The 22,735-nt window shown below is 52.6% G+C and overlaps 1 protein-coding gene across 1 annotated transcript in view; it reads right to left on the minus strand.

Annotated features, from left to right (window-relative positions):
* The window catches only part of Ssh1 (slingshot protein phosphatase 1), a 54,388-nt gene that overhangs the window by 5,270 nt on the left and 26,383 nt on the right, over positions 1-22,735 (minus strand). The window contains exons 4-13 of the mRNA XM_059249382.1: positions 19,453-19,517; positions 18,948-19,069; positions 13,439-13,507; positions 12,042-12,107; positions 10,010-10,204; positions 8,383-8,476; positions 6,798-6,926; positions 4,461-4,507; positions 3,202-3,348; positions 1,574-1,774 (exon numbers count right to left, since the gene is read on the minus strand). Of these exons, the coding sequence (XP_059105365.1) occupies positions 1,574-1,774; positions 3,202-3,348; positions 4,461-4,507; positions 6,798-6,926; positions 8,383-8,476; positions 10,010-10,204; positions 12,042-12,107; positions 13,439-13,507; positions 18,948-19,069; positions 19,453-19,517 (1,135 nt within the window). The remainder of the gene's footprint in view (positions 1-1,573; positions 1,775-3,201; positions 3,349-4,460; positions 4,508-6,797; positions 6,927-8,382; positions 8,477-10,009; positions 10,205-12,041; positions 12,108-13,438; positions 13,508-18,947; positions 19,070-19,452; positions 19,518-22,735) is intronic.

The raw sequence follows: 22,735 nt of genomic DNA on the forward strand, positions 1-22,735 counted from the left end.
ACGGTCCCAAGATGGCTGCAGCGGATCTCCGTGCCTGTTCATCCCTGCCGGAGCAGTCCCGCCTCCCTAAACCTGCCCGAGGAGCTGAAGGACTTAGCTTCTGGATTCCTTCCAACCCCACTCAGAAACAATCAGGCGGCTACTTCTGCCCAGACTGGACATCAAGCAGGGAGAAAGTGAGTCCTCCGATACTGGCGTCTGTCCCAGCAGCCTGGGACTGCTGGGGAACCCTCACCACCCGGACAGGGCCCCCCCTGCAACAAGTGCTGCCTCCTACAGCAGTCAACACATGTGGGTGTAAATCTCTCTCCTGGCACCCAGAAGCTGACTCTGTGACAGGAGACAGGTTAACCTTTCAGCGTTGGCCTCTTCTGCTCGCTTGTAAAACGAGGAGCCGAACTTTGAGGTGGGAGACAGATTTAGCAGCCACATGTATTAACTTAGGAGCGGTTAGCTTGCCAAGGACCTGTAGTGATTGCTGGTGCCGTCTCCCAGAGCCCCGTCAATTTTAAGACGGCAGTAAGCCGTGCCATCCTGACCATTTTTATGTACACAGCCTTGCGGGACACACTCAACAACACCGCACCGTGATCCGTCTCCGTAACTGTTCACAGTACACAACAAACATTACCAGCCATCGGATTTGAACTGTCCCCTCTCCAGCCTATGGCCACCAACACCACATTCTCCACCTCTGGGGACCTCATACAGGCATGGGGCCACACAGCTTTTCCTGATGGCTCCGACGTTTGTTCAGGGTGTACCACACATGCCAGAATTTCCCTTTCCTTCCTCCTTAGGGGGCGGGAAGGAGATGGGATCTTGATATATGGCAGAGATTAGCTTTGAACTTCTGGGGCAGGCAATCTTCTAGCTTAAGCAGCCTCACCTACCACCAGGAGCTCCTTCAGCAGGCAGAGGAAGATTCCTATCTGCACTCCGTTCGCTTACCCACCCATCCGCCAATGGACTCGTGGGCAGCCTTTACCTTTGGCCTACTGTGAATAACACTATCATCAATACAAACAACCCCATTATAGTCTCCGGATTTCCAGCCTTCTGGGTGTACACGGTAAAGTGGAATTTTTGGATCATGCAGTGGTTCTACTTTTAGGTTTTTGAGGGGCCACGAGCATCTGATAGACAACCTGGGTGTCAAATCCTTCACGCAGAACAGGGGATTGGGCTTGGAGAAGGTTGCCAGGCTCGTCTGTGGTGAACCAGACCCATGGGCCTCTTCAGCCCCTGAGTTTGGCACAAAGCAGGTACTTAGTTAGGAAATGGATATGCTCAGGCCCACACCACATACCAGGACATGCCCTGGATGAGCAGTTAGGCACCTTCCCTCGCCCAGCAAGACAGGTTTTCTGTGGGTGCCAACAAAATCAAAACGGATCCCTCCTGGAAACCACTAATCACAGCCCGAACAATAGTTGCTTTTTTACAAGCCAGCTCCCCTGAGAGGCTGGCTTCCAGTTGTGAAGGCTCCTGCCAGGCCGACAGGAGAAGAGCGGGATGCCCAGGCTGGCGAGGCCAGCTTGGTCTGCCAGCCTGTCTCTAGGTATTCACTCACCTTGCATCCAGGATGCCTTCATACTCAGACAGCTGTCTCATAAATCCTGCGTTGGGCCGTGTGATGCTACGCTTCTGCTTGACATAGTTATACGCTTTCTCCAGGGGCCAGCCAAATTCCTTCATCGCATAGGCTATGACCGTGGATGCGGATCGGCTGACGCCCATTTTGCAATGGACCAGGCACTTGGAATGATTCCTTCTGCAGGGATTTTGGGGGGAGGGGCAGTGTTAAGAGCAAGGATTTAGAGCCTTCCCTGACTTACCACTTGGGTTTTATTAACCTGATTTTTTTTTTTTTTAAAGCCCTAAAGTTATCACATAGCTCCAACCCTTCTCTGTCCCAATGTTTATGGAACAGATCTCACACACCCTCTAAAGGAAATAACTCCACTGTGAAATCAATTAGCACACAATGGGAGAACAGATGAATCCGCACGGCCTGTCCCAACTTCGCAGGGCCTGCTTCAAAACAGTCTCCCTCGTTGCTGGGAATCTGTGAGGCCACCTACAGCTGCTTCCTGGGCAGCACCTGGACAAGTAAAGGGATTTCTGCAAAAGCCACTCAGCTGCTACAGCAGATGGAGGCCCTGAGTGAGCGACTGTAGAAAATGGGGTCAGCAAGGCGAACATGCTACACCCTGGGGAGAGAGTGAGCGCCCGGAGGGAGTGAGAGGTTGTCAGCAATCTGGCCAAGAGAGAACGGAGCCAGGGGGAAGACGGGGCCAATCGATCCGGGTACTTGTAAGGAGGTGGTGCTGGCCCGGGCGCAGCTGATTTACGAGATACACAGGGGACAATGACCCTCTCCTTGGTGGAGAGGGTGAAGGCATGCCAGGCTGGCAGAGGCTGCATCTGGGAAGCTGGGGTGGGGACGAGCGGGCTCCAGCTTCCCACACTAGGTGTTCAATCCCATCCCCACAGCACCCTTCTTTCCTGAGTTCTACATTCATAAGCGAGGAGCCTGGAGTCTGTGCCCTGGGAAAGCAAGAGAAGAGGCATTTGGTAAGGACAAATGCCTCTTGTAGCTTTGACTGGGAGACTCCAGCGGAAGAGGGCTTTTCTCCATAGCACGGGGTTAGGTGATGGGGTGTCTAGGCATTGGATTTCAACATAATTGCTCCAAAGGAGAATAAGGAGGGGCCTGGGCGCAGGGACAGTGGAGATGGCCCCATCTTGGGACTGCCCTGTTCTAGGCACACAGGAACATGGAACTACAGCCTGTATTCTCTGGGGGAACTATCCAAGAACTCAAGGACCAGCATGTGCTGGCCCTTTCCAGGATGCCCCAGAGAGCTCGCCAGTGGCACTTGGTATTGGACACTGGCCTGGCATCAGTGTTAATGATGAAAACTGGGCTCAATGTCACAATCATGGGCAGGTAGGAGAGAACATGAGGGCATCTTGTGGAGGCCAGTATTTCCCTGCTTTGTGCCTGGTGTCCTGCAGCTAAAGCCAAAGATCCATCAGACAGCAAAGCCTCTCCCGGCACTAGACTTCTGAATCTCGACCACCTACCCCTTGTGGAGCAAGGCTGCTTACTTCCACATCGGGGCTAGCTTCCATACCTAGCCTGCCACTCACTTCTGTCCACCTGTTCCTCCTAAGGCCAGCTCCCCGAACACTTACTTCGCTTTGTTTATAAAATGATACGCTTCGTTCCAGTGGGCAAGAAGGTCTGTGGTCTCCTCATCGTAGACTCGGATGTTATGATATGCAAACAAGCCAGGGAAAAAATTGTCTATTTCTCTAGTGACATTTAGAATGTAGTCAACCCTGCAGAGGAAAGAAGCAAATAGCCTAGAGAACCAGAATGAGGAAGGAGAAAAATAAAGTAACAAAATACTGGCGGAGAAAAATTAATTTATATACACACTAAAGAGCGTATGTTCCTGGAGTGTTTTTTTTTTTTTTTTCTTAACAGTCATTTTCGTGTGTTTCCTCCACATGACAAGAAAGTATTAAAAAACAAAAACAAAACAAAAAAAAAAAACAAAACAAGAGGCCTCCACTCTAATTTTGTTAAGGAGCAGAGTGTATCCTTCTACCACTCAGGTTCTATTTGAGAGCATCTGCTAACCCAAATGCCACAGCCCCTCACCCTTAACTAGTACATTCATTTCCAGAAAACCAAAACAATTTTGGTCATTGAAAAATGTCTCAAAATAGGTTTTGCCATACATGATAACGAATCACGTATTTATTTCCAGTAAGACAGAAGCATGAAGCCTAGCCTCTCACTGGACAACGACTCTGCTGGGGTGACACATTGTGACCAGAGGTTCTAAGGATGTATTTTAAGCTCTGTTTAGTCTCGGTTTTCAACTGCAGTAAGTTCCAGAAGGCTGGCAGGCACATCAGACCACAGAACGGTGATTTTGTGACTGTTTTCTCTAAGGGTTTGGTTTAAAGGTTCACTCTGGCTGCTGAGCATTTCTCAGAGACAGGCAAGTTTCTGCCCAGCAGGAAGTATTCAGTCACAAGAGTCCCACTAAGTATTGCCAGGAGTGGTCCAGTTTTCAGGGTTGCTGATGGCCAAAAGGCCAACAGAGATGTGCGTCTACACTAGGATTCTCAGCAATTCTGCTGGGGAGTGAGGCTGTGGGAGGGAGGTCAGAACCTGCACAGGGCCAGGCCATCCTCCATTCCCAGGGTGATTAAGCTGTTCCCAAATCCCCACCTCCCCCAAGTCACCTAAGACTCCAGGAAAAAATCTAGAACCCATGAATTACTCTGGGCAGCATTCTGAAGCACATGAGACCCTCCAGCCACTGCAGAGACCAGGCTGAGGCAATTAGGGTGGGCGGGCCAAGGTCCGTAAGCTCCCCGACAGAGCAGTGACCGCCTAAGCTGCCTGGAGAGATGGGGGACGTGGGGAGCAGACTCACCCTGAGCCCTGCAGTTCTTCCAGATTGGATGCATTCCACTCGGAGCCCTGGGGGACAGATCACACAAACCCCTGTGAGTGTCACAGAGCTGCTTGTGGGATGCACAGGGCCCCTGAGACTGGGACCTCAGCCTCAGAGCAGAAAGAAGGACCAGAAAGGCCCAGGAGAGGGAAAGGCAGGAGTCTAAGAGGAAGCAGACCCTGCCAACCCCCACTTCATGGAAGCTTGCTTCACATCCCCCCAGTCTTCTTAGCCAGCATGGGCACAGCTACCACAGGCAGTGACCTACGACCTCATCATCAGCCACAGAGGGGACCCTGCTCCTTTCCTGGCAGGTATTTTGGTATTAATTTTAAAGTGCTCACCCTCTGATCCTGAGGGATGACTGGAGCTCACACAGAGACTTAGGAACACCGGCATTTATGGTTATTCACAGGAAAATAACGGGGACCCAAAGGTCTACCAGGATGAAACCATAAGATAAATGACAAGAGATCCTTAGGATGGGCTCTTCCAAAGAAACCATCCCACTTCCAAAAGGCAGAGGCAGAGGCAGGAGGATGGCCATGAATTTGAAACTGAAGGCCAGCCAAGGGTATCCAGTAAGACCTGGTCTCAAAACAAAATAAGCCAGGTGGTGGTGGCACACACCTTTAATCCCAGCACTTGGGAGGCAGAGGCAGATGGTTTTCTGGGTTCAAGGCCAGCCTGGTCTACAGAGTGAATTCCAGAATAGCTGGAGCTACCTACACGGAGAGACTCTGTTTTGAAAAACCAAAAAACCACCCAGAAACAAAACAAAAAAATCATCATGTTCGTAAGGAAAAAATGGAATAAACAAAGAAGAACAGTGTCTACCCACCCGAGCAGAGTGAGCACAGACTCTCTATACAGGCATCAGAGGAACCCAGTGCTCGGGGCCTGAGTTCCAATCCTAACACTACAAGAAACTGAAAACTGGAAAAATTAACACATCAAAATGCTATGAGTGACAACCTCAACATGGGAGATTGGGACTACCCTTCAAATCCTTAACATGACTTCTTTTCCCAACTGTCTGCAGAATGCAGGACTGGATACCTGAATAGTTATACAAACTGTATCATTAAAAACTCCTCTAGGATTGGATACTTGAATAGTTATACAAACTGTATCATTAAAAACTCCTCTCTTCCTGATCATTCAAAGAACACAGACAAGAAACACAACGAAGCCATCGCTACTCTGGAGAATGCAGAGGCCTGCAGTCGTGGCAAGCACGCCCTGGTATCTCAGCCTCCTCCTGACTTCATCTCCTGAGCTTCCCAGGTCCACTGCGGCCCGGGCTCTGACCATGCTGGCATCCTGCAATGTGAGCTGGATTTCCATATCTGAGGGACAGCCTCACTCATCAAAATTCCTTTAATATCTCTCATGGAAAGAATGACACAAGGCACCAAGCCTCCCCAAACTCCAGCAGCTCCAGGGGAGCTGGGAGTCCTCTGGCCATGATCACCACCTAGTGGAGAGAGTGGAGGGAGAGGCCTTCCCATTGCCCTCAGGTAGGCCTGCCAGCCTGTCTTTTGAAGTGATTTAAACCCACCCATTCACATCTCAGTGGATAAAGCATGCAATCTGTACATGCAGGGAGATTCACATATAAACACCAACATAAAAGTACATACATTCAACACTCAGGAGGCTGAGGCAGAGGATCACAAATTCTGGACTAGCCTGAGCTACGGAGTGAGCTCCTGTCTCAAAAACCCTCTGTTCCCACTACAAGCCCACACATACACATGTGTGCGTGTTTATGTATTTATGAAGAGGTTGTTCCCCTCAGCGGCCAGCCGCTCCTGTAAGAGACATTTACTCTTCTAACCATAGTTACCATTCATATTCAAAACCAGGCCTACAGAAACTGCACTTGTCACCCCCAGAATGTATCTTATTTAACCATCACTATCACCCCACGAAGTGCAGAGGCAAGAGGACTCACCACGGGCCACAGGGCAGGTGAGGTGGTGGAGGGGGACCTTGGCCTTGCTAGGTCTGACTTTCAACTGGACTGCATGATCTCCTGGCTAACTTTAACAACCTGCTTGCCTTTGAAAACTGGCCAGTTGCCTTCTATGGAGATTTATGGCATGAAGACACTGAACTGGAGGTACCCAGGTCATCACGGGCGACATGGCGGGGGGTGGACCCTTCAGTGGGCTCTGGGAGCAGGGCTCAGAGGGGAACAGCTCAGCTATCTGTGTTTCAGGTAGATGCCAAGGCACAACTCTGGGGCTCCTTAAGCACGTGTCTGTGAGCACGGTTCCCAAACCAGCATCCACCAGGGGCTGAGCCTCTTACAAGATAAAGATGGTCGAAGATCAGGGAGGGCTTGTCCATCTGGCCCAAGATGAGCAACATCTCGTTATCGATGAACTCCTTGAACTCCTTCAGGTTACAGTTCATTTGCTTCTCCAGCTCATTGCGGATCTGTGGGTGGGACAGAGCAGAGGTGATGCTGGGCGGAACCCAGGAGGGGTGATCTGCTCAGAGAGCCGCCCACCTCTGCACAGTGCTGTTCACAGAAAGGGTGGGTTTGTCCTCTTTCTTCTGCCCAGGACAATGCGTTTAGACACAGGTAGCACATCTGTGTGGGCTGCGGGCACTCACTTCCCTCCACCTCCAACTGAACCCAACGGGAGGAAGCCCATTGTGTTCAACAAGGAAATTAGATTTTTTTTTCTTCCTAAAATCTTTTCTACTGAGTTTAAAACATTTTCATTTTCACAATTAAGTACCAAAAATACTGCAGCGAGAAGGTAATGTCACTTTCCTGTTGGAGAAGGTATCACATTATGATTTTTTAAAGTAATTATCCATTAAACATGAGGATTCATGGCTGAGGCAGGAACACTGAGGTTGAGGCAAGCCTGGGGGAGGGTGCATAGTGAGTTCCAGGCCAGCCTGAGCTACAGAGGGAGATCCTGACTCAAAAAACATCAAAATAATAAATAAATGGGCCTAAACCTCCTATAATTTACTGTATCCTTCAAATAAACAACAACAGATAGGAACGTCACGACAGCTTAGCAGGTAAAAAGAACCAGCCACGAAAACCCAACTACCTGGGTTCGAGCCCCAGAATCTACACAGTGGAAGAAGAAAACTGACCTCTGCAAGCTGTTTTCTCTCCCTCACATGCGCTGTCCACCCCACCCCGGGCCCAGCTAAATATATAAATAAGCACAATACATTTTTTTAAATTTAAGATTTTTATTTTATGAGACCGAGTCTCACTATGTAGACCAGGCTGGTCCTGAAGTCACAGAGAACTTCTGTCCTCGTGCTAGGATTAACGTGTGTGCCCCCACGCACAGCCTCTAGAGCGGTCTGAGTGTTCAGCCTGTGGGTAATGTCTGTGCACCGTGTGCATGCAGTGTCTACAGAGACCAGCAGAGGGCGTCAGATCTCCTGGTGATGGGGTTACAGATGGGGTTGTGCGCTATCTCGTGGGAATGATCTCTTAACCAAGAAGCCATCTCTTTAATTCCCACAGCATCCCCCTGCACCCTCAAAGCAATGCACAACAGAAAAACTGATCAGGGAGGGCTTATAAGGCAGAGGGAGCAGCCTGAGATTCGAATCTCCTGTACGGCAGGGGGCCGAGGGGACACACAAAAGCAGGAAAGGTTATGGAAGGCTGAGGCTCCTTGGAGGAACCTAGGACCTTCTACACCTGTCCCCAGGGCTCAGAGAGGGCCGACAATCCGTGGTCTCCGGAATCAGACTAAAGCCCAACTCTAAGCCTGAACTTTCCACATCTTAGTACCACCACAGAGCAAAGTGCAGGGGAGCCCCCAGGGCGGACAAACCGATGCATGGGAAAACCAAAAGGTCCCGGGGCTTGGGCCTGCGATGGGCTGGGGTAGGGGAGGAGGACTCTTACTTCCTTAGACGTCACATTTTCAAGGTCCTGGCTCATCATGATGCTCCTGAGCTTGGCTTTAATGAGACGCTCAGTTCGTTCCCCCTCAGTGGGCCTAGGAAGAAAGTGGACAGGAAGTTGTAGAACTAAGAGACGGAAGCCTCAGAGGGACATCGGACCCTCACGGGTCTGACCTCAGGTTGTGCAGGCACAGGTTACGGTGGGTGTGTGTGGAGAAGCTCCACCTCCAGTCCCCACAGGAGGAGTCCGGTGTGGGCAGGGACAGGCTCCTCACAGGCCACACACTGTAACTGCCAACGTCCCGCAGCCCCGGGCCATCAGTCTCCACCCGACACTCCTCCCTGGGCCACTGCTACAAGAGTCCTCACACAGAACCCAAGTCTGTGAAATCCCTGTGAACTCTACACGCCAGTCCTGCTAATTAACTCCCAGGGCCATGGAGACTGGGACAATCCTTTCCCCAGTGACTTCCAAGGTCTCAAGAGGCCATCATCATTCCATTTCCTCTCATAAATTCTTGGTGGTGTCTGGTCATCTGAGCAACTCTTCTCTTAAAATTAGTCTCCCAGCCGACACCTCCCTCTGAGGGACTGTGATCACTGAAAAGCCAGAGAGCATGGCCTCGGGTCACTCTCTCTATTGAGGAAGTTGTGAAGGCACACAGCCCTCTGGACCAAGACACCAACACATTGGACTGAATTTGTTACTACCCACCTGTGGGGACAAGGTCTGGGCCCAGAGCACAAACAGATATACGGGGCATACAGAGCGGCAGACTCCTGTGGCAGTCTGACTGAAGCCCAGGAGTGCCCCCCACAATGGTTTTTAAAGTGCAAGGGTGAATGAGTGAGTGAGTGAGTGAGAGAGAGAGAGAGAGAACACAATTCCTTCTTTTAGAGCAGCGTTTCTCAACCTGTGGGTTGACATTTTAGAAGGTGAATGACCCTTTCACAGGGGTCACCTAAGACCATAGGAAAACACGGATATTTACATCGTGATTCATAACAGCAGCATGAAGTAGCAATGAAACCAATTTTATGGTTGGAGGTCACCACACCATGAGGAACTGTATTAAAGGTTGGGAACCACTGCTTCAGAGCCACAGACTCAGGTTAAAAGTTTTACCTGCTCTAGGAAGGGGCTCTCAGTCAAGGGGCTGCAGGGAAGAATGACCTTGAGAGGACCCAGTGTTGGGCAGTGTGACCTTGAGAGGACCCCATATTGAGTAGTGTGACCTTGAGAGGACCCCGTGTTGGGCGGTGTGACCTTGAGAGGACCCAGTGTCGGGCAGTGTGACCTTGAGAGGACCCAGTGTTGGGCAGTGTGACCTTGAGAGGACCCCGGGTTGGGCGGTGTGACCTTGAGAGGACCCCGGGTTGGGCGGTGTGACCTTGAGAGGACCCCGGGTTGGGCGGTGTGACCTTGAGAGGACCCAGTGTTGGGCAGTGTGACCTTGAGAGGACCCCGGGTTGGGCGGTGTGACCTTGAGAGGACCCCGGGTTGGGCGGTGTGACCTTGAGAGGACCCAGTGTTGGGCAGTGTGACCTTGAGAGGACCCCGGGTTGGGCGGTGTGACCTTGAGAGGACCCCGGGTTGAGCAGTGTGGGGAGGCAGCCCCTGCACATACTTGTCCACAAACAGCGCTGGGGAGTCTGGCCTCGTGGATTCCAGGTCCTGCATGGCGTTCCACTCATTAATGCAGCTCTGCTCGGAGCCGATGCAGCTCTCATAGTAGGTGGCCCAGATGAGCGCCACGCCCCCAGGGAAGTAGTTGTGCCTTCGAGCCACTTCGCAGGCCTTGTGAAGCACCTGCAGGGCGGACCTGGGGGGGAGAGGGACGCTCAGGAGTGGGGGCGTGGGCTCTGCAGCTCACGGAAGGACACTCAGCCCTCGGCAGTGGGACGGGCCACGCAGAAAGGACTCTTTCTGCCCGCGAGGTGTGTGAGGGACACACGGCAGCCAGGGACAACTCTCAGTTCCCAGAGGCCGCGTCAGCTAGGCTCACAAGTGGACAGGATATCCCCTTATCATTTCCAAAGGAATAAATGAACACCAGCAGCAGCAGGCCCCACCCCCTAGCCCCTAACTCTCCCAAGCTGGCTGGGTCACATTCCAGCAACCAACTCCAGAGATCTGGAGTATGGGCAGGGCTGTATTCCAGGCACCTACTGATGGGAGAGAAAGATCTTTAAAATTCAGGCTGAAAATCTCTCAGTGAGTAGGCTGCCAAGGGAGGGAGGTGTCGGGCAAGGCAGAAGCGGCCCTGGAGGGGAGGGCGTCACCAGATGGGGGTCTGCATGACAGTGCACAGACACCCCAAGCAGCCTCGTTTTCCATAATTCTACCTGCCCTACCATCTAGGCTGGTTGGGGGAAAGAAACTTGAGCCACTGTTTATTACATTCAGTTCTGGTTCCTAAGAATTAAAAAAAAATGTGGGCAAAACCAAAACAAACCAAAATAATGGTAATGATAATGGTAATAATAACAACAATAACAACTTGGCTGGAGAGAAAAGAGGCAGCAGCGGCCCACAGAAACATTTGGGGCACTCACTGGTTTGACCATCCTCAGGACACTGACTTCGTTACCCCCACCCACCTCAAGTGACCCTGAGCGGAGTTGGCCTAGGGTAACAGAGGAGGAGAGGGCCGGCACTAAGGTGGCCCGTGAGAGACCTCTTCCGGGACTGACTCTCCCTGCCCTGGACAAGAATCATTTGGAAACGCGCATCTGATGCTTCTCGAGCTCCAAGTCTTTCCTCGTTTATTCCCACTGATCTGCTGCCCTTTTACAAGAACGGTTTAGCTCACGGGCGTGTCCAACTTTTAGACACTTCAATGTGACACATTGTGAGTATGTGTGGCCCCAGGACCCCAGGCTGGACGCGCCTAAGACAGAGCTGTAAGAGGAGGCGGGCTCAGGAAGCTGTGGACACTGCCATGTTCACCCACAGCCATTACGGAGGGTCAGGGCAGCCTTCCCCTTCCCCGGCCGGGATCCAGGCCTTACAGCTGGTATTCTCAGGCCTGAGCACCACGAGGACACCCGCCCAGCTGTCCTGGCATGACATCCAAGTTCGTTCACGTGTGCGGAGCACCTCCCTCCAAGATGCTTGAAACTCCAAGAGGAGTCTCACCGTTCTCTTATGACCCCCTCGCCACTGGCCGCTCCAGCGGAGGAGAGTGCTGGTCCCTTCACTGCACAGGCAAAAGCACCTACTGGGCGTCACGTGGACGGAGCCAGAGAGTCTGTGCCAGGATGGCACTCAGCAGGTCGACAGGTCAAGCTGCCTCTTCAGCACTAACACATTTTTTAAAATGGGTAAGGAACTTAAACAGATCATTCCCCAACAGGGACACACAAATATAAAATGCCTATGAGAAAATGATCAGTGCCAACAGTCGTTAGGAAAACATAACTCATGTGCTGCTCATGCAAAAAACCTGAGTCTCCCGCACCCAGGTCTTCTGCTCACAACTCCAGGGCACCCCACACCCTCTTCTGGCCTCTGTGTACTCCTGCAGTCCCTCACGCAAGCGCACACACACACACACACACACACACACACACACTTCCAAACAGAAGTGATTTTTCTAATCACGCTGTCAGGTAGGAAACATTTTCCAAGGAGATCAAAGTCCCCCGAAGCACACTCACCACATGGCCTGGACAGACACGGGCTTGAAGATGTGCATCCTGCCTGCCGTGCTCACGCTGAAGCCGCTGAGAATGGAAAACGGGAAAGACACTGTGAGGATTCAGGCTTTCAGTCACGTCACTCCCGGACTCTGGGCACAGCTTCCACGCCCCCAGATCGGGGACCAGCATGCCTAGTCACCTTCCGGACTGTGGGTACAGTGTCACCACCCCCCACCCCCTCCACCCCGAGCAGGCTTGGGATCAGCACGCCTCCTGCTGTCTGACAAGGGATGGCAGAGAAGCCACATCAGACAGGGACAAAAGACTCCTTTGGATCAGGACTTGTTTCTAAGTCGAGTGTGAGCAGGGTGGCCTCCAGTATCCTGTCACCTGCCTCTAGCACCATACACTCACTTCTTTTACTTTACATAAAAATAAGTTAATGGGTTGGGGATTTAGCTCAGTGGTAGAGCGCTTGCCTAGCAAGCACAAGGCCCTGGGTTCGATCCTCAGCTCAAAAAAAAAAAAAAAAAAAAAAAAAAAAAAAAAAAAAAAAAGTTAATGGAAAAAAAGTATCTTTTTTTTTTTTTGGTGGTGCCGAGATCTAAAGTATCCCGCCACCACGCCACACCCCCACCTTAAAAAAACACCCCCGTGATGCCAGCACTTGCCCTGAGCAGATCTTTCTTCTTCCCTCTGCTCTCGCTGTGAGGCTGTCCCAGAACCCTGCTGCAAGGGCAGCTCCCCTCTCACTCTCCTACACGGGCACTGACTGCACTTCCCGGGACTAAGTGCAGGTGGCATGGACAGCCCTGCAGCCCCCAACCTGCCCAGGCCGAGGTGGGAATGCTTCCTCTGCGGCCCCCAGAGCGGCACCTGGAACTCCGCTGTGTCTGCCAGCTACATCCTTGGCGCCCCAAATGTGAGTTACCCTGGGGTGTCTCACTCCCCAGGAGGGCCCAGAGGGATTTACCCAACACAGCAAGTATGCTCCACGGCAACAGACATGGTGTGCAGACACCCATGCAGTGCTCCTTCCTGAGCAAATCCCTAAAGAACAGCCAGAGCGGCCTTCCCTTGGGCCCGACTAGACTGTAACAACCTCACACACCAGGCTATCTGGAGATGCAGGCTCTGTTGGTGCTTCGGTGTAGAGGGAAATAATGAAGTATACAACATGTTTATGTCAATGTGTGACTGCATACACGTAGGTCTGTGTATCAGGTGCATGTCTGTTGTACACGGAAGTCAAAAAGGGGGTGTAGGATCCCCTGGAACTTAAGTTACAGGTGGCTGTGAGCTGCCACATGGGTGCTGGGACCCAAACCCAGGTCTCCTGCAAGACCAGCCAGTGCTCTGAAACCAAGCTATCTCTCCAGCCCCCAGGAAAGAATCTTTCAAAGGCGTTTCCGTACCCATCCCCATCGAGGTGGATCTTGGTGTCGCTCCACAGGCGAAGTACCATTCCGATGGTGCAGCTTTTGCTACATGGGGAAGAGGAGACACTGGAGTCAGTATCTGCCTGTGTACACACGGTCTTCCCTCGGTGTGTCTGCCCAGCAGCTCAGGCTGCAAGCTCCTGGGCCGGCACCAACTGCGGGGGTCTGTAGGGCGAAGGGGCTCCCAGGCTGTCTGTGCAGTGTCCACTCACTGCTAGATCCCAGAAGACGCAGGCCTAGAACGTCCCTGCTAGTGGGCGTGACAAAGTATCTCAACCGTTTTGGTGTGGCTTTAACTCCACAATGACGGAGGCTCCTGGGGTCCTGGGGCAAGCCCCTGATCACACACACATACACACACAATCTGATCACACCGTGTACACACACATACATTCATACACGCACATATGCACGCACGCTGCGTAGAGTGTCACACCCAATGGCAGTGCATAGGCAGGTAGTAGTGCCAGCCCCTCCCTGGTTTCTGTCCTGGGTGACAGGAGATGGGAGGGTCCCCACACCTCCACTGCTCACACCTCTCTCTCTCTCTCTCTGCCTTTTATGTTGCTGTCACTCCACAGGCCAGTTCAATCCGGTTCTGTTTTGCCCATCCTAGCGGTGAAATGATACTCACCAACGATGGCGGTAGAGACTCTGGCGCCACTGATAAACAGAGGGGAAGGTTTATCACAGGGGCTCCTCAGATTGTGATGAAAACTCTCCAGGCATTTAAAGAGCTGGCTTTTGAGAAATCGCTGCAACTCTGCCAGGGCAGCCCCACGGCTCTCAGAAATTCCAAGCGTCTATCTCTGCATGGCTTACAGCTCTGGACACAGGGGTAGTGGTGAGGGAGGCAGGGGGGTGGGATGTGGGGGTGGGATGTTACTTCTTCCTGTGCCTGGGTGACCAGAGCTCTGGGGCTCAGGGACAGGACTCCCACTTGAGATACGGCCTAGCTCTCGCCATCCTGCCTTTCAGTGTCCACGGGGAAGGAAGCGTTAAGTTCTCCAGGTTAAACCGGATTAAGCTGGCTTGGTGAATTCCTGTTTTCCCCCTTACAATCCTACCCATCTGCAAAGGGTTCCCTCTGTCTCCTTTGGGGGGCTGCAAATGAGAAGCCTGTTGGGCCCCACAGGGCTTTGAAGACTACTGGGCCGTGTCAAGGCCAAGAAGGCATCCTTCGGATGCCCCAGGATGACAGAGATTGCTTGGGTATGCACCCTGGGATGTGTTGGCAGGTCTGGAACATTCCAGGGAAAGCAGAGGCTAAAACTGTAAACATGAGACAGTTCGTTCTATCAGCTGGCCTCCTTCAGACCCAGCCTTGTGGAAGAAGCAGCTGATTGGCACAATAGTGGACGGATGTCCCTGGAGGACTAGGGCTCAGTGTGCTATGTGACTCTGACCAGTAATGGCAACCATCTCATGAATTCGTGAACATCGCCACGGCTATCATTACCGTGACTCTCGTGCATTCCCATGGGACTCACAATAAAGCTGGACAGTGAAGCCAGCTCTGGGGTGACACACAGGAAGTGGGGCAGGGACTGGGTTAGGGAAACTGCATCTTCACAAGTGACAAACGGCCCTGAAGGAGGAAGCAGGTAGGAGCAACCGTGGGAGAGGGGAGCAGGTCCCAGGTCCCCGTGGGTCCAGAACAAAGAAGCTAGCTGAACCGGGGCCAGCCCAGAGGTGCAAGCAGGAGACACAGGCTTGGGAAGAGAGCCCGCCGTGGATGATCTTTACAAAAGCAGGAAGAAATGATGGGCGAGGGCGGCACACCAGCTCGCGGCACTCAACCTGCCCCTGAACCGGAAACGGAAGTTAAGCCCAGGTCAGCCCCGAGAAGGCCTAAGGAGGTGACTGCAGCTACCACAGCTTTAACACAGCCTTTTAAACATGGTCCTTGTGGGTTCTCTCCCTGGGAACTCGTGAGAATGCTCTCGGGGGTTAACACTTACAGCATCCCAAGAAAACAATCTCATAGCAAGAATTCAGGAAAAGAAGAGAATCATTACGTTCATGGGGGGCAGTGGCTTCTGGGGAGGCCCAGGGAGAATAGGAGTCTGATACTCAGCGCTACGCCCAGAAGGCTGGTCCTGTCCTGACCCACCCCTCCCTGAGGGCATGCCCAGGCATAGGGAACATGTATCTCAGTTGCCTCTGTCCCCGTTGTAGAAAAGGCTTTAGTTTCTTTTGACCCCTTTCTATTTTTCTTAAAATTTACTTTAATTATTTACTTATCTTTTATGTATGGGTGTTTTGTCTGCACACCAGCAGAGGGTATCGGATCTCAAGGGACTACAGTTTATAGGCATTTGTGAGCAGCCATGTGGGTGCTGGGAATTGAACCCAGGACCTCTGGAAGAACAACCAGCACTCTTAACCACTGAGCCATCTCTCCAGCCCTGTAGAAGTCCACAACTGCTCTGGGGTTGACCCTGCAGCCAGGCTCTAGCTCTAGCTCAGGGCCTAGAGAGGGAGACACTGCACACACAGCAGAGGCAAGACGACCACAGAGAGAGAGGGACCCATGAGAACCAAAGCCAGAATGCCGAGAGGTGGTGAGGACAGGCAGGACGCCTCAGAATGGGGTGGGGATGAGGGTGGGAGCCCACAGACTGCAGCTGGAGGCATGAAGCTGCGTTGCATAGGAGCGTGTTTAACAACCTCAGACTGCAACGGTACAGGCCACACCTCTTAGGACACGGCTGCACTCCCAGTACATGAGGAGGGCTAACAAGTACACACACACGTCCCCGAATGAGTGAACGAGCAAGGGATGCACAGAGAACTGCAAACGTCAGCAGAGACACAGGGTGTCGCAGGGCACCGTTTCCTACGGTCACAAGATGCCATTCTTAGACGGTGCCCCTGTGCCACAGCAACTGGAACAGAACAGTGTGGTGGTAGCCAGATCTTCAGTAACGAGGACTGCCAGGGAGGGCCAGGAGACTGGTACTGGGGATTCTAGCTGCCCCGCCCAACATGACCTTGGGAGATGCCAGAGTCTACATAGAAGCCAACGGCTGACTGAAAGCGGCCTCTAGGACACACATTCCATAAGGTCACCATTCATCACGAGGTGGGAAAGTCCAATAAACTCACTGGACTCAGCAAACTGGATTTTGGTGAAGTCATACTTAGGTCCGTCACTGGTGCCCATCTGGGACGACTGGACAGTCATTTGCATCCTCTGACAAAAAGTTAATGCAAATGGGCTCTAGTGAGCCTGAGTCCCGCCCCATACATCCTGAGCGACCCTGGTGCATCCACTCAGCTTTTCTGAGCCCCTGAAGTACAACAAGGACCACAGGGTGCACGAGATGAGCTTGGGGACAGCCCTGTGCTCTGCTCTGCTGTACAAACAGAGGTGACCAGGAGGAGACTGGGCTCCTGTGAGGCTTCCGCAGCAAGGACCAGAGCGGGGGGTGTTGTGGGATATTTGCACACCGTGTGAAGGTGTCTTGCTGTGATTGATGCAATAAAAAGCTGGATGGCCAACAGCTAGGCAGGAGGTAGAGGTGGGACTTCTGAGTAGAGAGAGAGAAAGAGGAATCTAGGTACATCAGACATGGGAGGATGCGGAGGAAGCAGGATGGGCGGTACACGACAGACATAGATTCATCAAAACAGGTTAATTTAAGTTATAAGGGCTAACGAGACAAGCCTAAGCTAAGGCCGAGCTTTCGTAATGAATAATAAGTCTCCATGTCATTCTCAGTGGGCTGGTGGTCTGAAGAGAAACTACTACTACACGGGGGCACAGGCTACAGGAGACAGGCCCTGCTCAGGACCGGAATAGGTTACCAGAATGGTCTCCATGGAGTGAGAAAAATTCCTGACCCAGAAAATTCCTACAGGGCTGGGCCATCATCTGAAAAACCGTAACTTCGACACTGCCAAACACGAATGCCCTAGCCTGAAAAGCTGAAGCAGGAGGATCAGGAGTTACACACCACACACACACACACACACACACACACACACACACACACACACACACTCAAAAAGACGGCCTGGCCCACTTCTCCGAGCACCTTCTGGCTGGCACCTCCACCCCACAGATTCCACGCCGCAGCGGCTCTTCTGAGTTGCTCCACCAACAGACAGCACATTGGCTGTTCTTCCAGATCATTCCTCGGCACAAGGAGTCGCAGACGCAGCTCCTCCCCCTTCCTTGTGCCACAGCGAACTTTCTCCCGATGCCACGGGAAGAGGAGTCACAGAATGATTTACCCCCCTTTTGTTTTCATGCAGTACAGTCTTGGTCACCAGCTTATGACACAGCTGCTTGGCCACAAGAAGACCCAACTGCGGTCATGTGACCCCTGGGACTTTCTTCTTGCTACCGACTCTGCCTGAACCACAATTCGGGTTCAGCAGACGCCCCACACACCCGACCTCACTGCGCTGCCTACTGGACCTTAAACCCCACCCTGGCACCAGCCACCTGCCTGCGCTCTCACAGAAGCCTGGCCTCTCGCTTTCCCGGGGGTGACATGGTCTTCTGTGCTATGCTCAATGTGCGCTGTGACATCTTGGCTGACCTGGGGCCTAGCCTACTGCCTCCTGCACAGGGTAGGACAAAAGCCCATCCACTTAGCAACGAGTAGGGGTAACAGGCGAAGATCCAGGGTTTGCAATGACCTCCCACCACACATGGGTCATTTCATGCCACGCTGAAATTTACTTGGCCTCCAATCCTGGGGAACCGCAAACCTTAAAGCTTTCACATAGGGACTCAAACACAATCTACAGAAGACCACCACTGGACCCGGCACTTCACACAAGGCCTATGAGGCACATCCCCCTCTGCAGGCTGTCTGTCTGGGAGGCATCCTCCCAGCTGACTCCAGCTTGTCCTCTGATGCTCACAGTCGCTGTCACACACTCAGGAAGCCTCCCTGCGCAGGATTCCTTTACAAGTTGGAGGGCTCCCCCAAATCTCTCTCTCTGTAGAGACTGGGTCCCCACATCGGCAGCATCGAGGGGGTGGTACATTTATGAGCTGAGACCCGTGGAAGATGGCACCGGGTTCCACCCTCAGAGGGAACTCATGCTGGCTTAGCCTAGCTCCCGCCGCAGCTGGCTTCCTGTCTCGCCACGTGATCTCTTCTGCACGTGTTCCCAGTACTGTGATGTCATCCCCATGGCCAAAGAGAGGCCTCCCATTAAGACCGGCAGCCTCTGAAAGAGCAGGCCAAATAAACACCTTTCCTCTGTAAACTCCCCGGGGATTTCGGGAGAGCAGCAGAGACAGAGCAGGCACACGTGTCCTCTCCAGCCGCTGGCTCTGAGCAGTGTGCATCCTCCAGCGGGCTCACAGCAGCAGGGAAGTGAGAGTTAGAAAAGCATGCCCCATTCCCAGAGCCTGGGTGGCCCCCCATCTTCCAGAGGGACTCACCCCAGGACACCAGGAAGGCTTTTTGCCAGCAGTGACTCCTCTCCTGTTCTGATGGGAACTGCCATCCCCGAGACTCACCTCTCCTTACTGGAAAAGTCAACTCCCAGCAGAATGTTCTCCTCGGTGTCCTGGCGCCCACTGGTGTACACCACGACCATGTAGCGGACACGGTCGGTCCAGACGCTCTCTAGGCGCACGGCCTGTGGACAGGGGCGGGGGGGGGGGGTCACCTCGATGGTTTGCTCCCTTCCTCTGTCCGCCAAACCAAGACCAAGGGCTTCGGTTCTTGACCCCCACCCACATGAAGACCAAGTGCTTGTGAGGACCAGAGGGAGCGTGCGCCTGGCACAGGGGACGGCCAACTGCATGCAGTGGGGGCACAAGGGAAATGTGCAAGTTATATTCACGTTTTAGCACAGATGCATAAGACGCCGTGGAGACGTGAAGTCTCTGCTGGCCCCTTTGGGGTGCTAGGCAAGGAACCCAGGGCATCCTACATCCCAGCGATGCCTCTACCACCGAGAGAAGACATCCAGCTAGAGAAGGGCTCTCACTGCATTTGGAGACCACCCTCGGCTCTCACCAGCTTAATTCTGTCTTCACAGCGTAGGAGGTTGATCATCACTTGAAGGTGCTGAGGCAGGTCACCTGGGGGGCCAATAAGGAGAGGTTTAAATGGAAGGCCAGTTCCAAGGCTGGGGCGGCGCGGTGGTCAGTGGTATTTGCAACAAAGACTTTGGAAGACACACGTGGGCCCACAGGAGAATGTCTTCGTAGCCAAGCAAACATTCCCTGGCAAGGCAGGGAGGCAGAAACTACAGTCGCGGTTGTGGAGGCGCCTGCCAAGGGCTGAACTGTGAGGAAAAGGACTGAGTGTCACCTGCCCTCGTCAAACTCCTGGGCATTTTCCACACAAGCCAGATGTTACTTCCGTACCTGGCAGAAGGGGTCGGGGGAGCCTATCTGACCATAGACAACAGCTGCATGCTGGGTGTCCAGAGAAATGATTTAAGGAAAAACAATCTATCGTTCTCTTTTCATTAAAAAAAAAAAAAAAAAGTTATTAGGGTTGGAGAGATGGCTCAGAGGTTAAGAGCACTGGCTACTCTTCCAGAGGTCCTGAGTTCAATTCCCAGCAACTGCATGGTGGCTCACAACCATCTGTAATGAGATCTGGTGCCCTCTTCTGGTGTGTAAAAAAAATTATTAATCTGTTCGTTTTTCATTGCTAAGAGAAGTAAAAAGATAGTCATCTAAAGCAGCAATTCTCCTGCCTCAGCCTCCTGGGATCTGGGGCTGTGGGTACATACTACCATTTCCAGCCAGAGAAAGTAGTTTTTATTTTTTAAAGACTTCTAAAATGCATTGTACGTTTGTGTGGTGGGGTTATGTGTACGTCTACAGGTAGTTGCCTGCAGAGTCCAGAAGAGGACGCTGGATCCTCTGGAACTAGAGGTACAGGCGGTTGCAGGCTGCCCAACAAGGATGCTGAAAACTGAACTCGGGTCCTCTGCAAAAGCAACACCCGCTCTTCACCACTGAGCTTCCCTCTCCAGACCCATTCCATTCCCCTTTTTAGATACAGAGTCTACACAGCCCAGTCTGGATTCAAGCTCACAACCCTCTTAGGGTGCGATGCGAACGTCTCTGGGAAGTACCCCTGGGTTGGGGTCTGGAGAGTGGGCAGGGCCAGGCAGCAAGCTACTGGAGGGTGGGAGCAGGGCGTTCGAGGGGTGTGAGGGCCGGGACGGGGTGCAGTGTTGCTAAAGTAGATGTAGGGATCCCAGTCCTGCCTTCCATGCCCTGAGGCCTGCGTGCCCTCTGAGGGAAGGCTCATTGGTGAAGATGTTCCCCTGGATGAAGGTACAAGAAATAACTCAGCAAAACCACCCTTTCCAATGGTGTGCAGAGCTCCAAAGAAACCCCATTATCTTTTTTGTTTGATAGGGAGCTGAGGGTATGGACGGCTCCATGGTACACAGCACTTGTCCAGTATGTGCACAGCCCTGGGTTCGAGGCCCAGCGCTGCAAACACAGGAGACAAAGTGAAGCATCAACACCGCGAAGCATTCTCTCCATGCCGGGAACCCTGGAAGGACAAAGCTGCTTACGTAAGCAAACGCCCCAGAAAACCACAGCTACCGCATGCCTGCTGCCAAAGCACACGGTCCTCTCAAGGCACGGACGCGTGACGTCTAAATGGCACTTCCTCTCTCTCTCTCAGAGAAAACCAGGTTTTTAGAACCTGCCCCTGTAGTCGGGAGGGCACAACTCATGCTAAGTGTTCTCCCCACGATAAATAAGATCGGCAAAACACAGACAAAAAAAAAAAAGCCACAGTGCTTCCTATATGATCCTTCCAGAACGGGACTCAGCAAGGATGAACACAGCCTCCCTCCTGCCAGGACTGCTCTGAAGATCCTAGCTCACATCGGGAGTTCCCCACCCTGCTTTCTCTTAAGAGCCTACAGGGTTTCCAATGCCACAGGGCTACACAGCCACCAAGGGCTGGATCTTTCGTTTGTCTGGGTCCTCCCGCCATCCACCCCAAGTCACAGAGATGAGAGTAACCCCACCCCCACGTCTGATAAATGTCCAAGTGAGAGAGGCATTTCGCACATAAACAAACTGCTGACATCCCAGCCTGACATCCACAGACAGATCAGAGGGCATAAGCCTGGAGTGCAAGACCCTCTCCACTGACAGGCGGGCTGAATCGACCCAACCCCACAGGTTAACCCTCTGATTACTCTCCACGGTGGCGAGGGAGGCAATAGAGCAAAGGAACAGCCCAAAGCTGTTTGCTGGCCATGCCAGGCCAGCCAGTGGTTCTGTGCCTTCCTAAGCTCACCACTGGTCCTGGGCTTCAAGGACAGAAGACCCGTTCAGCCAGCAACTGTCTTCCTGCCTGCGTGCATTCAAGGGACACACAGGCGAGCTTTCCCAGGGTCTGACACAAAGCGGCTTCGTACGTGCTGCCCAAGCCCACTCAAGGGAGGGACACATTCCACACTTGAAACAAAGCCTGAGCTTCGAATCGCCGTATACGATACAGACATCACACTGTAAGCCACTGTGGTGATGCTCACAGCAGCTCACAACGCCACCCACTGGAAAAGTTGGTGCATGACTGTGCACACCATCTGTGTTCTGCCTCCCGAGTGCTGGGACTAAAGGCCTGTTTGTCTGGTTTTTGTTTTAATTTATTTAACTTTATTTTACGTGCATGAAGGTATCAGATCCCCTGGAACTGGAGTTTCAGACAGCTGTGAGCTGCCATGTGGGTGCTGGGAATTGAACCCGGGTCCTCTGACAGTCAATGCTCTTAACAGATAAACCTCTCCTGCCCCTGTCTGTCTGTGTTTAACAGAATGGTTGCACTAAGTGACTGAGGTGTCCTGACTACACTATGTAGCCTAGGCTGGCCTTGAACTCATGATCCTCCTGTGAGTGTTGGGCTCACATGGTTTCCATACACCACACTGCCTCCTTGTATGATTTTCTCAGATGACAACAGACATAACTCTCGGCTGACAGGATTAGGATGTGAAAACACAGGCTGAGCTCCGGCATCTGACACAAACTCCAGATGAAAATTCTACCTCAGCGCTTAGACCTGAGATGGAGCTGGGTGAGGAGAGGCCAGGCACACCAAGTGATCACAGTGGTTAGGTGCTCCCTCGGTCTCATCTAGGCTCTTCTGACAAGGGGCCTCCCTACCATGTGGACATTCAGACCCCAGCAGCCTCCCTCAGAAGGACCCCAGGGCCATGGCCTGGGACAAAGGCCCCCTTGTGTACAGGTGCCTCTTGAGTCTCACCTTCAATCTGGCTTCATTTCTAGAGTCAAGCAGCCTAAGAAATCCA

Source organism: Peromyscus eremicus, chromosome 23, assembly GCF_949786415.1.
Source record: "Peromyscus eremicus chromosome 23, PerEre_H2_v1, whole genome shotgun sequence".
NCBI lineage: Eukaryota > Metazoa > Chordata > Mammalia > Rodentia > Cricetidae > Peromyscus > Peromyscus eremicus.